Source organism: Nipponia nippon, unplaced genomic scaffold (genome assembly GCF_047370975.1).
Source record: "Nipponia nippon isolate SJK-2023a ecotype South Korea unplaced genomic scaffold, ASM4737097v1 scaffold_5, whole genome shotgun sequence".
NCBI classification, from domain to species: Eukaryota; Metazoa; Chordata; class Aves; order Pelecaniformes; family Threskiornithidae; genus Nipponia; species Nipponia nippon.
The window spans coordinates 96,256,435-96,271,434 of record NW_028262369.1 but is presented as its reverse complement, the minus strand read 5'-3'; the positions used below and the strand labels follow the sequence as shown (position 1 = coordinate 96,271,434).

General features: G+C 40.1%; 1 protein-coding gene across 14 annotated transcripts in view; it reads left to right on the top strand.

The window, feature by feature from the left end:
• Positions 1-15,000, top strand: part of QTMAN (queuosine-tRNA mannosyltransferase) — a 186,824-nt gene that overhangs the window by 154,754 nt on the left and 17,070 nt on the right. For all 14 annotated transcript variants that reach the window (XR_015698760.1, XM_087731583.1, XM_087731587.1 and 11 more), the window contains one exon: positions 14,372-14,481. Coding sequence is in view for 13 of the 14 variants with exons in the window: in XM_087731583.1 (XP_087587709.1) it covers positions 14,372-14,481 (110 nt within the window). In the remaining variant the exon portion in view is untranslated. The remainder of the gene's footprint in view (positions 1-14,371; positions 14,482-15,000) is intronic.

Genomic DNA, 15,000 nt, shown 5'->3' with positions numbered 1-15,000 from the left:
AAAATCTCTTCACCGAAAGGGTGGTCAGGCACGGGACCAGGCTGTCCAGGGAAGGGGTTGAGGGCCCATCCCTAGAGGTATTTAAAAGACAGGTAGATGTGGTGCTTAGGGACATGGTTTAGTGGTGGACTTGGCAGTGCTGGGTTAGCAGTTGGACTTGATGATCTTAAAGATCTTTTCCAACCTGAACAATTCTATGATTATTCCCTCTTGCTGTCGCCCAGCGAGGCCACAGACACTTGCCAGAGCTATTTTTGCTGTAATTGGGGTACACCAGCGTGATCCTCAGCTCTACGCCCCAACCACAGCCGCATCATCCAGGCGGCATATATGTAATTTTATTATAAGATTGGAGCCTCTTTACTTCTCTCTTTAATGGAGGAGACCTGCAGTGCTTCTTTGAACTCAAGGCATTCACTCGAGCCTTATGGTTTTTCTTTTTTCCCTGTGTGCGCTGTATCATCTCAGCAGTTAAAGACTTGATAAGAGAAAGTTGTCAGAAATCAATTCTTCTTCCCCTAATTGTATGGGTGTGATAAAAGATCACATGGGGAATCAGCGAGAATTTACACACACATGCAAACAAATAGCCGCTATCAATTCACGTGAAAGATCAGATAATCCCGTTATCTCATGTCCGTACATACCAGCCTATGACAAGAGCGTGGGGAAGGACGTGGGGCAGGAGATACAGGAGCGGGAGGAACGGCGGTGGAAGTCACGATGAGGAAATTCAGAAGAAAAAAAAAAAATCTAGATTACAAAAATAATCTGAAGATTTCTGGTCTAAGGGAAAACGGTGTGCACAGAGATAGCAGTGTGCCCAGTTGCCTGTTTTTAATGTAGAACATCACAAAGTCAAAGAGCTGAAGAAGTGAGTCCATGGAGGAAAGCTTGTTTTGTCATCACCGTTGCTCTACTAACATGGTTGCCCACCATGAGGACCTGGTGCCCTTCACTCAGGAACAAGTCCTTGGGAAGGGCTTGTCCCTGATAGTGCAGTCGGCGTTGTGCCTTCTGTGATGGGGCAGCTCTTCATCGGTGAGCTGAGCACAAGTCCTCTGCAAGGGAGAAGAGCCTGGAAAGGCATTTTTTTAATAGTAACGCCTTGTTCCTCTTCATCTTGGCAGTGCAATACAGAATTTGTGTCATGAATGTTTGAATTCAGAATTCAAAACTATTTAATATAGATATATTTGAGAATACAGTAAATCTATACCCAAGTCATATTTTCCTCACGCTGTCAAATATTTTGGACCAATATCGCATCATGATGCTGGTATGGCAAGACAGCAAAAGACAAAAGAGTAGGTGCTCCACCTAGAAATCACCTTTGAGTACCCATAAATACTATTAGCCTCAACAGGCATCCTCAACCTGTAAACAGCCTGCAGAGAGCATGTAGAAGAAAGGGCCGTGGTCCTACTCTTCCCTGCCAGGTGGCTGCTCATGCAATGCCATATGAGGAGGGCAGAGGTTGTGTGTTATCAAAGGACAGGAGATCCCCCATTTCAGGGAAATCAGAGCTGGCTGGGTCTGTTCTGCCCCTTTGCACAGGAAAGCAGCAGAGAATTTGGCTCTAGATCCGTGCTGAATGGGGAGTGAGCTCCTGCAGGGAAACCTCGTCTTTGAAAAGCAACTGATTCTGGCAGATTTCATCCAAAAAGGTGAACGTGGTGGAGAGATAAGACAGACTGAAAACAAAGGCTTAAAATGCAAGTATTTATATAGCCTTAACTAAAAGGTACCAGACACGATAAAAAGCCCATAGGATGTAAAATAACAATTTCAAAATGGAAACTTTTTAGCAGCGTCTAAGAAAAGCTATCTAATACTCCAAAGAAAATGGTGTTCACTGGGGCTGCAATACAGATGGCACATGGTGAATGAACCAGTGCTGTGGAAGTGCGCATAGAGACATCTGATTAAGTAGAAGCTGACACCCTCACTTCTTGAACACCTACAGCAATAGAAAAAATAGCCTAACTTCACTTTCATGCAAGCTAGAGATCAGTTTGAGAGCAGATATTAGGTTTTTATAAATAGCAAATAAGAAAGTTAATTAAATACTCCAGGAAGTTCAGATTTAAATGTTAACTGGAAGGGAGTTTGGAAGTATCCGTTCTTCTTTCATTGCTCATTCATTGGTGAAATCTAACCTTGACACTTCTTCCCATGGGTGGAGATTTGGGGTATTGACCCCTTTCAGTGGAAGATCCACTGTTCCTTGATCACTGTTTTTAAGAGCTTGCAGAAAAGATCAGCACATAATGAAGACCCCTCCTGCTATAGTGGACATCTCAGCATCGCTTTTTCCATCTTCCTTACAGCGTGTTTTTTTGAAGGGCTATAAGAAGTTGATAGTCCAGAGGAGAAAGCATCTCTGATTTTGATAACGGAAAAAAAGATGCTTTGTATTACCTCTATATTCTTCATAAAAAGCCAGATGTAATTTTAAGGAGCAGTTTGTTATGTTTATAGTACGAGCAGAGCCTAGAGTAAGTATTCCAAGAGCAATAATTGGCCTTATGAACCTCTCTTCAGTTCCCTTCCTGCCTGATCTCTGGTTGAGACGTGGATAACTAGAGACTCGGAAGAACTGTCCTGTAGTCATAAGGTAAATGTGAACCTAACAATTTTGAGAATGTTAAGGTAAACACTCCATCCCATGGTAGAATGGCAGGAATTAAGTGAGGGCTGTGACGTTCAGCTGCGAGATGCTGAGAGACCTTAGCAGTGCACCATCCCCAACAAAGAGGACCAAGATCTTCCCTTCCCAAACCTTATGGAACACAAAAATATTTTTACTACCTGCACTTGTATACGTTTTCCCTTTCTATAAAACCTTGAATCTGTTCGTCTGAAACAGGAGTATTCAGGATCTGATCTTAGAGGTGGAGAAACTGAGGCAGAAAGTGACTTACCAGCTTCTGCAGCACAGCTCAGCAAATCGCGTCTGCCTTTGGAGATGCGTTTGTGTTGCCCCAGCTTCCTCTTGCTTTTCCCATGCCAGAATCAGGTAACTGCTGCCGTGGGACGGGGAGGAGCAATGGCACCTACCTTTAAACCAGATACTTAAATTTGCACTAGTGGGTAAATCTGATGAGCTGAAAATGAGGTATTTTTTAGCTTTCCAAAAGATTGCATGTCTGCCAGTCATATCGAAAGATTCACAGAGGGTAGTGAAGGTGCTAGGGTTTGAGTGGTATTTTTTTCTCCTGCGGTTTCAATTGCCTGGGCTCCTGATGAAGAGTTGAAGCAGTTTGCTCAGTTGGCATCAGCACTGTACTAAAGGAGAGGGGAACTATCTCAGAAATACAAAGAGCTAAAATATTTTGTGATCTGTTCTCACTCAGATGTGTACTTCAGATTCCATTCCCTCAGTCGAGGGAAATAATTTCAGTTACCCTGGTCACAGTAGAAAGCAGTCCTCTTTTTGAATGCCTTTTTTCATTAATGTGGATATGTTTCTGAGATGAGAAATGATGTTTCTTCTAATTACGGTTACATGTAGTTAATTTCCTTTTTTAAAAGCTCAGTGTGAAAGGCAGTTTCCTTTAAAAGGGGGGGGGGGGAAGGAAAAAGTGATACAGCTGATGTTCCTGTTGCCTTAGCAACAGATTTATTTATTAGGGTCTGAAATGACATGAGTTAATATACCACATACCTGCTGATCGGCAAACTCTCCTATTTCAGCTCCAGTTGACAATTAAGTCCTGGACAGCTACAGCCAGGGGTTAATGTTACTCATTAGGAGAACTAGGTCATTACTGGGAAATCAAGGCACTTAAGGCAGCATGGATAAAATACAAAATTCAACATCTCAAGGAGTGAGGGGTTTTATGTTAATTAACCTTATTTTCCTTTCATTAAAAAAAAATCTTTCATATATGCATATGACAGTGGATCAATTAATTTAAAAAAAAAAAAAAAGTACGCTGTAGTTTACTTTCCTCTCCTAGTTGTCTTTATTTCCTTTGGAAGGGTTTCATTATTTTATGGAAAATTCTTATGTCTATATGATGAGTAAAAAGGGTATTAAAATTAAGAAGGGAATCATCATGGAAATCAGCTTTACCACAAGGGAATGAGCAAATAAAAGCCTTGGAAATGAAAATAAATAAGCTTTGCTAATACCTCACCTAAGGAGCAGAATATAAGCCCATCAGAGCTTGGAGATATTTAGAGGTACTTCTTTGCTTCTTTATTAAGCAGTTACGTAGTTCTTTGACCTTCAGAAACCGAAACTATAGGGAACTAAATCCAAGTTGTTGGTAAATATTCTGTTTACAGAAAGCTGATCGGTGGCATAGCAGACAGTAACTCCTGTACTTAGTAATTGGCTTCTGATTTCCAGGAAAATTAAATATATACTCTGAAAGTTTTATTAAGATATCTGAGTGGGAGTTTTAACTTGATAAGTCATGAGTGATTTAATAAAGCTCTCCTGAAAGCCTTTATTTACTAACTTTTAGCAGACTTCATTATGATACTGGAGAACTTAATAGGCTGAAAAAGAATCGTATTAAAATAAAACTTATTTTTTTTACTCACTGCTTCCCCAAACACACTTAGTTCTTTCACTTCTACTAAACACTCTACTTTCTTTTCTGTATTTAAGCTCCGTGGCTCAATTCTGCTTCTCATCATGTTTAGAGCAATTTGGTGTAAACCCTTTTTCCACTCCTGTGAAGTCAAGGCTGAAGCAGCGTCTTACCTGGGGTGCAGGTAGTAAACCATTGTATCAGATTGTAAGACTGTTACCTCTAACAAAAGCAAAATTCAAGCCCCATGAGTGGTTTTCTGCTCCATGGGATGGTTTTGCACTCCGATGTACCTGTTTTCTTAAATATAAGAAAAAAGTTAAATACCATAAAGATTCTGCTTAAAATATCACGTGCACAAACTTTCCGTCTTCACTCCCTCTGTGCTATCCAGATGCTCATAGGGCAGCCACTTCAGTGCCGCCCTCTGAGCCTGCTATAATAAATGTTTCAGCCATGGTTGAAAAACTGATTTTGAGTTAATGTAGGACTACAACTGCATCACCTGAACATTTGAAGATTGTTTACGTTTGGAATAGAAGTATCAGTTTGCCATAAAAGCTCCAGTAAGCTTTGCTCTCCCTTTTTCCTCGATGGAGACTCATTTTATGGTGTCTTTCTTCTCTGGTACAACTGCAAAACCCGAGGCTTTGAGCAGAAACGCACGTGAGCTGGTGGGACTAAGGAGTCCTCTCAGGGCTCTGAAGGAAGGGGGCTGACACTCTTCCACCTATTGCCATCGAAACAATCCTTTTCTGCTCCGTTCGCCCAAGCTGGGCTTGGCCTTTCCCTTTCAAAGCTATTCCTTTTCTCTTTGCTGTGCTTAGTTCCTCGGTCATCACCTCCTATGCAGTCTCTTTGTGCAGCAAATTCACATCTAATTGTTCTTTTCTCCAGTTTCTCAGCCTTTCTCTGTCTGCATCGTTTCAGTCACCCTCCCTGTCTGTCCAAGGGACCTTCTACAACACATTGGTCCCTGTTTTCTCCTAAGCCCTGTTGTCCAACCTGAGTGTGTTGTCCTCTTCGTCTCTTAAACTGGTGTCCTTATTCAGCTTATCACATTTTTTCCCATATGAACTGGCCTTGTGTTGTATATTTTCCCCATCTCCTCTTCTTCATGCAGTTCGCTATTTCTTTGCCATGCTATTCTTTCATAACTAGTCATATTGATCAGATCTTATTTGTCCCCTTTGCTTTATTCTGGTCCACATCTGAGAGTTTTAGTCAAGCTAGAAAAGCACACATTACCATTACCACTTTCTGCCTCTTCAACCCATCTCTTATACTGCTTTATTTTCTTAACCAAATCTTCCATTTTCTTGTTCCTTATTTTCAATGCATATGAAGCAGTTCTTTGTTCTGTAAAGTCCAGTCGTTTTATTCTGAATCCAGCAGAGGAATCATTGAAAGTGAAGATCTGTGTTTTCAGTTCAGATGTTAGATCCTGCCCGGGCTTTAGCAGCCTGACCTGCGACGGTAGGACTGTCTTGCTCAGCTTTAGCCTAAGGTGGAAAACCAACTTATGTCCTTGTTTAGGACAGAAGAGGTTTTGTAATAAGTCGTCCCAGGCAAACTTAGCAGATGGTGCCACCAGCCCTCTTTGTAATTCACAGCACCCCTGACCAAAGCATGCGAATACCCTCCAAGAGACAAAAATCAAATATTTCCTAAGCAAATGCACTAATATTCTTCCTTATTTTCACCAATAGGGGGGTTATGTTTCTTCCTTCAAAGCTCTGTTTAATGTTTCCTCTTCTTACCACACTGCAACTGTTTGACTCTCTTCTCCCTTCCCCTTCTTCTCCTCCCCTGCTTTCCTTCTCTCCATGTTTTCACCCTTTTTTTCCTCCCTTTGTCCTTAATCTCTGCTTTTTCTCAGTTGTCTTTGTGCAGAAACTGAGTCAATGAAATGAGTTGATTCCTCATTCTGAAAGCGTTGAGATTTGTAGTTACTTTAATCTTGTTGAACAATGAGTTTCAAGCCTTGGTCCTGGTGCCAAGAAAGTTCCTGCTTAGGAGCTTCATCCTTGGAGATGACAGCTTCACAAATCCAAAAAGGATGAGTTATGTTAGGTACCTGAGCTAATTCCTCTCGGGGTATTACTCAGTAAGGACCAAGACTTATTTTTTGACCAGGCAGCGTATCTGGTGGAGTATTAAGTAGTTGTAGTTTGGTGATGTGAGTCCACCATGGAAATCACAGAGGGTCTTGTATGGTGGGATAGCCATTCCCAGGCAAATGTGTAGTAACGTAGTTTTTATGTAGTAACTTCTGTTTGATTCTTCTTCTGTTCTTCCAAGGAACCACCTGAGTAGATTTTTATCCACTTTTATCATATTCATACCCATCTATTATTACTATGACATGACTTTTTTATCATATGCTGAATTACAATAGAATATATTGTGTATGGTTATCAGGGCTGTCAGGATCGCTCAGATTGTTTTATCTTGCCTCACAACAACAGGGAATCATTTGTTCTGTTACCTCTGGAACACAAAAGGAACTTAATTTTATTTTTTTTTTTTCAAGAAACTATTTGAGGGTAGTCCATAGCAGTTACTGGGTTGTGTTGCAAGTTCGAGTAAAATGTTTTTTATCTGAATCTTATACCTGTGAAAAGCGAGGGTCTCTAAGTTGGAGTATAAGAAATGAAAAGGCATCTGAATGAAAGTGCATTGATTTTTACAGCAAGGTAACTGAGACCAAACACCAGTCTTTGTCTTCAAAGGTTAATCTCTCTTTAGGAAATAAGCAGGAGGCTCAATGACTGATGCTGATCCGGAGATTTCTTTGGTTAGAGAATGCGCAATATTTTGTTTTGAGTTTTTTCTTCATGAATTGTGAGGGGAGAGGAAGAAGAATCTAAACAATAAACTCCCAAGGTTCTTTTTTTTATGAATCTCTTCTAGATAACACAAGATAGGAGAAAATGCTTTTCCAGCGTAAAGCAAAATGCCACCCATTTTTCTCAGGCCAGCAATTTGAAAAAATCAGAAGGTAAAATACACGCTCCTCACTGTAAATACGTCACAGGCTGTAATAGAAAATAAAACACTGTATTTGCCAGTACTGTTTGGCTGCTTTTTGCCTCTCTAGTGCCATTTTTTAATTCCTTGGCTTGCAGAGGTGTTTTGCAAGCACAGGCAAGGATCAGAACCTTTTCTGCTTGTAGGACCTCCAAATCGCTAGCTAAAATTTATTCTATGGGGTCTTTTTTTTCCGTGACACTTCTGCAAAAACGTTTCTTTCTACTTGACTCCATTTTCTATTAACTGAGGGGGTATTAGATATTGTGGTAACTTTTGATGCTGATGATGGCAGACAATGTTTAGAGGCACAATTACAGCAAAGACATTTTGTAAGCATATCAGCTGAAGAAGAAAACTCATTGGACTTAACTACATATTTACAGTCTACCTCTATCTCATATTGGAAATGTAAAAAGATGGAAAAATACTGTGATAAATTGAATAAATGGAAAGCAATTAACTTTTCCTTCATGTTTGCATTTTCATAGTTATTTCTTTTTCCCCTGTTTCTTTTCTAATAGCTCTTTCCCAGCAGTAATATTTCCTCTTTTGCAGTTATCACGAGCATTGTTACCAGAAATTTGGTATTAGAATTTTAATTTTTTTTGTCCTTTTTTTTTTTTTTCTCCCAATCTTAACATAAAAAATGTATATTAAAGTCATTTGATTTAGGAAAATCCTCTGTCCTCTGTGAAAATAATGACTGGAATGTATTTCATTTGCTATATTGAATAGGCTTGTAACATGAGCCTCTTTAAGAAGAATATTATCCTCCCGAAGTATTTACTGACTCGCATCCTTACCCCATCTTTGTAAATGAAAGCTCCTGTACGACTGTATCTTACAGATGGGGAAACCTGGGCAGAGCCGTCTCATGGGAAATCAGTGTCAGGAAAGGACCAGAACTCTGCAATTCTCGGTTTTGAAGGCCAGGCTTATTTTTTGTGACTACACTGCTACTTTCTAACCTTATTAGATTATAATAAACCTATATTCAAATTTTGCTGAGCTCAAGATTTAACGTAAACTATCAAAGTGTAATACAGTAAATACAGTGAAAAAAATCACGGATATTGTTCTTTAGGCTAGGTTTGACATGAAATGGAGCCCCATCTTTAGCTCAGCAGAGTGTGCACGCAAAGGCTGCACCATTTATTGATGTGCTGCTCTTCGCTTCTTGAGAATGCCCTGGACAGATACAGGGTCAACAGGAGGCTGATGTCATATGAGTCCTCTTATCAGCCTGTGGCATCCTTCGTCACCCTCCCCGAGTCTGTACCCTATCAGTCAAAACAGTAAAGAACCTCAAGTCCCCGCTGTTATCACCCAAACGAAGAACGTTACTGGGATAAAGGCACCTTCCAGCTCCTGGCTCGGGGGATGATGGAGGCGCAGCTCTCGCCTCGCAGCCCTCTCTCCGCAGCAGTGACTGCCTATGCTTTTCTTCACCTCCATTCTTTCAAAAATGTTAACTTTTACAAGGCATTTTGCAGATTTTATACCTTTTCCTCCGTGGTGCTTTTGTGCTCCATCCTCACTGCACTCTGCTTCCCTGCTAAGGCCACTGCGTGCCTTTGCTCTCTCTTCTCTCCCTCTTCGGTTCCCCTCCTTTAATTACCACACAGTTTTGGTTTTGCCTCCTAATTTATATCTTTACTGATATTTTTCTGACCTTTTGTCTACCACTGATGGCACTCTCAAATGCTCTCTGCAGCTTCTCTCGATCTCCGATCTGATTTTTCTGTATTCTTTCATTTTCCCAAGCCTATGTCTTTTCCTTTTTTGCTTCTGTTTATCCTATATTTATCTTTTTTTCCCCCCGGGTTTGGATATGCCATCATTTTTTAGTTTTCAACTTGAATATATGTATTTTTTAATTATTTTTTTTCCTCTTCTTGTGATTCTCTTCCCCTTTACATTGCCCATCTCATCTACCCTGTTTGCTGCCAGACTCGCTCCTCGCTATTTCACTTTCCCAAAACGAAAGGACTGCTGTCGTCCACTTCAAGGTCTGTGTCTTAGAAACTTCATTCCCTTCACTTTTAATTATTGATTCTGTGCTCACAGTCTTCCCCAGCCCCGTCCCTGCCCCGACGCCATCCCTGTGCTCTGCCGCGGCCGTGCCTGTCGCTGGCTGATGGCCCCTGTCCCTGCCTCTCCTCCCTGGTGGCTCTTGGCTCGCCAGTCCTCTGTCTCCACAACTGCTGCCCAGCTTCATAAATAATGAGTGATACTTCAGTGGCCTATTTTGTCAGCCATTTTCTAGCAATAATTGCAGGTAGGCAGAAATCTGTCTTTTAGCTCTGGCTATATATCCTAAAAAAATAATAAAAAAATAAAAATAAAAATGCTCCTTTAACTTCTGAGGATTTTGTACCTGTTTTAGCATTGCCATTTCCCACCTTTGCTCATCTGACATTCAGGTGATTTTATGAAATGGGGAGGCAGAAGGAGATGCACCCAGTTTGAATTGCTTGGATTTAAGGCACTGTAAAAAGTGAGATATTACTGCGTGCCCTCACAATTTTGAATTCTCTACCACTGAAAATCTCTCATGCTAAATGCCCTAAGAAGATTAAGATCAGCCCTTTTAGTATTGCTTTTAGCTGAGCTTATTTGTAACCCTTTCAGAATATGTAGCACCTTGAGAGATGGCACGACAGGGCTGCTGTTGTCACAAGCATTACGTACCCTTTATGCAGTATTTTCTCAAATATTAAGACTTTCTCCCCAGCTTAGCACTTTTATGTTAACTGATTAACTTGCATAAACTGTAGTTTTTAGGGTTTTTTTTTAAGAGACTGCATTTATTTTGCCCCTTTGAGCAAGTTCTGTCTCTTTTCCACATCTCTTCTACTTTCTAATTGCATAGCTATATGTGTCTTCCTCCAAATCCTGAATAACTGCGATTATCACCATGTATGATAAGTTTACATATACTTAAAAAATTAAACTTAAATCACAGAAGACCATATGGGTCTCTTAGTGAATTTCACTCAAATTCAAGAGATGAATATGCACTGAATAATGTAAAGGGCCAAGTTCTGCTATTTCTTTTTTTTTTTTTTAAATGTGTTTGCCATCACTGGTCAGGGATATGGGTATCCTGCAGCCCCAGGGAATGACTCCAGTTTAGCTGGTCTCTGTGCACTCTCCTTCCAGTTCCAGCAATGGGTAAGGGCTTGAAGGCTCAGGCTGAATTCACAAAGTCCCTGAATAGCAGAAGGGTGTTTTGAAGACTGTTGCCATTGATTGTATAGAGGAGCATCATCGTAGTGCTATGAAGTTGCCTTTTTTTTTAATCATTTTAGGCTGAAAAGAGGGATGTCAAGTTATCAATTAATCCTGACAGCATCCTTCTGTGGTGAAAAAATAATACCGTCACACCCATTTTATAAACAGAAAATCGAAGGCAGAGATAATGGAGGCTCAATACTGGTGGTGCTGGTACCACCACCCTCCCATTCCCTGTTTCAAGGACAGCCTTGAAAGTTTTATTTCAGATTGCAAAGGGAAGTCACTAAATCAGGCTGAACCCTGGGCCACGTTCCCATACCCAGACCACTAAACCTCAGCCAGTTCTTAAGAGAGACTTCAAATGTCTCTCTTAAAATGTGTCTTAGATTCAAAAATAAAATATCCTGGGTCAAAAAAATTAGCGTGCAGTATCTAAACATGGAGATTGAATGTCTCCAACGGCAGTACTCTCAAATCCGAGTATAGGTATGGTGCCTCTGTCTGTTTTGTGGCATTTTCAGCTGGAGTTTGGACATTCTGATGTTTTCATGTTCTTACGATGAAATTTAGAGCATCTTCTACCATGCCCAGTTCTTATTTTTCCTTTACCAGATGCATATCAAATCAAGTAAAAATGCAAGAGCATTTCAAATACCTAAACTAGCAACAAAGCCAGACCCTAGAATCACATGAGCTTAATTTTTCCCCAAACATTGTATCTTAGAAGAAAAGGCTGCATTTTAATATCAAGCTTTTATACAGTTTTGCAGTTCTTAAGGAAATGGAGTATATATAATTAATACTGTTTAATAAAGCTCAAAAATGCAACAGATGCAGCCAAAAGTGCACGTCATTTTGAGCAGATCTTTAGAGAACAGACATTCCATATTGTGTTCATCTTTTTCCACGATCACTGCTATGGCAATCTGGTGTGTTTAGCAGTTGTTGCTGAGTAAGGCAGACTGGATTGTATATGATTTTCTCCATGTCAGCCAAGAAACAGAGCTCTCTTCTTTTTGATGCAGTAAAGAGGTGGTCTTGTGCTATTTATTGCTTTCTACCAGGAGCAGCTATACCTTCACTAACTTGCAAGAATAATAATACGTGGCAATCTGTAGGTGCACGTGCTAGAAGCTCTCTGTAGGTCTTAACTGAAAATAAAATGGTTGTGGTGTGGAAAAGTCACAGGAACTGATAAATCGAAGAAGATGACCTCCCAAACACAAAAGCTACAAGATTCACAAAACACGTCATTAAAATCTGTGAGTATCACATAGAAGCAAAATATTTTAAAAGGGGATATGGAAGGAGGATCACCTACAGCAGAAAACCCATAAGAGAGGCTCCAGTGCAGAGGAAACATTTCCCCTTTCAACATTCCTTCTGGGTGCCAAATTTTCCTTCTGTTCTTCCCCACCTATTAAACAAAGCTGCAACTTCCAATTCCTATCAGTTTTCCTAAATATGTGCAGCTTATGTGGCTTCGACGAGCTGTAAGGCTCCGTGTTCTCCTGCCAGCTCCTTGACAATGTGGCTCCAACAGCATCCTCCACTTTTGGCTGCCTCTGGGACCCCTGGTCTCTTCTGGAAAGGGAGAGGGAAAGCATATCCTTTGCTGGAAGGACTTTTTGTGACTGCGAAGCCGATAGCAGGGCTGTGAAGAGCTTGGAAAGATCCCTGTAAGCGTCACGGCTCTGTCTGTCGAGGCTGCCTGCTCCGTGTACGGGGGTGTTTCGGTCCACCTCGGGATGAGCTGTGCATAGCTCAGCATCAGATGCAGGGTGGGCTCATGGGGATCACTTACGAAGCACCCACAAAAGCCTGCCTAGGGGAAACTGAGGCTAACGGGAGACAGTATAATGAATTACACTGACTCCCAGCACCAAAGGTATTTTCCTTGCAAACTTGCACATTTCCGATAGAGATGTTCCTGTCCAGCCAAGTCTGAATCCTCTATTGTAGTCCTATTTCGGCTCTTTGAGCTGGGCAGTTGGAGGGAACTAAAATACTGGAAACATGTTTCTGCACCTAATTTACCTGCCAGAAACAGGTGGCTATTTTAAGCGAGAGGATGCAAACAAACTAGTAGGCAGTTCTGGGACCTTTGCAACTGGAAGAAATTCTCTCTCCAAGCCAGCGCTCGTATCCACTTCGGTTGCTGGAACCACCGTGAAAACTCCTGGTTCACAGATGTGAAACAAATTACGAAGCTTATGCAGTTGCATTCCTCCTTATTATTGGGAACAAAACAAATCTGGGAGATGGAGGACTTCTTAAAGTAATTATTGTCTGGCTTTATTTTAAGAAAACGCAACTAATTCTGAAAACTCCACAATTCCTGAAGATTTCCCAGCCTAGGGAAGTCACATTAATTATAAGATTAATTTGTTTTAATTCCCTAAACCAAAAATATTGACTGAATGAGAAATTAACACATGTAGAGCTGCAGATGTCATTTGGCTTCAGATTTCCTGAATGATATAATTATTAATCTTTCATATAGCAGTGTGACAAACCTACAGATTCATTCTACAAAATTGGTCTGCGAAGAAAGACACCAGGACAGCTGAGCTATAGATTTTCCCTTAATACAGGAAGGAAAACAGTGGAATTTTCTAAATAATAAAGAAAACCAAAATATTTTAAAGACATGTGGTGCACATCTGTCTGAAATACAATAATTTAAAGCAGAGTAATTAAATGCAAGTTACAATATTCACCTTAGAGCAGGGGAATTATCTCATTTCATTTTTAATAGAACTTGCCGAATTTGGGAAATTTAGATCATCTGTGGTATCTTTTGAACATTCTGTGCTAGTAAAGAAGATAGATTAGCAAATTGGCTTTTTATTTTCTTTTTAGATGACCAACCTTGTGTTTCAAGGCATTGAGCGTCCTACCCGTACAAACCTTTAATATTATCTTCAGCTGAAATTATGAATAAGTACAGGTTTCTTATTTTCTGTTTTAACTTCCAGTTAACTCCTTAAAAGTCTAAAGGTAGAAAATCCCTTGTGTTAGTTTATTCCTTTCTTCTTTACCTAAAACACTGAATGGATCAGAAGCTTTTCATGAGTGTAGCATGGATTCATGAACTTCCAGTTTGGGAAATCCTATGGTTTTAGCAAAAGTTTTTGATTAACCTATTCCTCCTGAGAAAGGGGATAAATTGTAATGGAGACTGTATACATATTTTTTGACAGGCAAAAAAAGAAAAATAGGGTTATTCCCTACCCTTTTTTTAAAATGATTTTGCCTTCAGCTAGGTGAGCTATTACTCAGTTCTTCTCACTTTCAAAGTTGGTAATTTGAAGAGTAAAGGCATCATTTGAAGACAGGGAAGAGAGACAAGAATGTGATGAAGGTGAGTTTTGATCCTGAGTGCTGGGTTGAGGAAAATGTCCAGCCGTGCCATGTAAGCAAAGAGGGAAATTATGCTGAAGACGTTTAGTCCCCAAAAGTACAATGTAGGAGAAATACTGTTCTGATAAACAAAAAAAAAAGCAGTTCCACAAGTAAACATAAATGATGCTGAGGTAAGTTCTGTTTCTTTCAAGGGAACATGACAAAGATCCTGAAACTTTCTTTAAAGTTCTGCTGAAACTGAAAGAGAAAGAGCTGCCTTTCCACGTGTCCGTCCTTGGAGAGGCTTTCACTGAAATTCCAGGTACCTTTCCGTCTTTTTTCCTCTACTGTAAAGTTACCATACAATAAATGTTTCCAGAAGTTGTTTTCATGTATGTATTTTGTTATATTAGTGAAAGAACATGTTTAAAATCTTCATAGCTGTAAAACTAAATAATGTTGGTATGTTGTAAAATTAAAATTTTTAAAGACAATAAGCATTTTTTTTTTACTTGGCAGTGCAAGACCTTATTTATGACTTGTGTTTCAGTAACACTTCTGTATTTATTTAAATATAGAGATAGGTGTGAGTGATTGGATGTTTCAGATAGGAAACAGAATCTTTCAGGTTGAGGTCACTCATCTGAAATCCAGACTGAGATTTCAGCAGGTGAAAACACTTCGTTCCCTTTCAAACGTGAGGTTAAGGACTTCTGTGGAGAGCTTCTGGTTTGTATCTGGCATGAAAGCAGTCATTAATCTTTAATATTTTTATACCACTCTTTTGCACACTCCTTCCGTTTCTTCGTTTCTGACAACCACTACTCTGTAAACAGTTTTA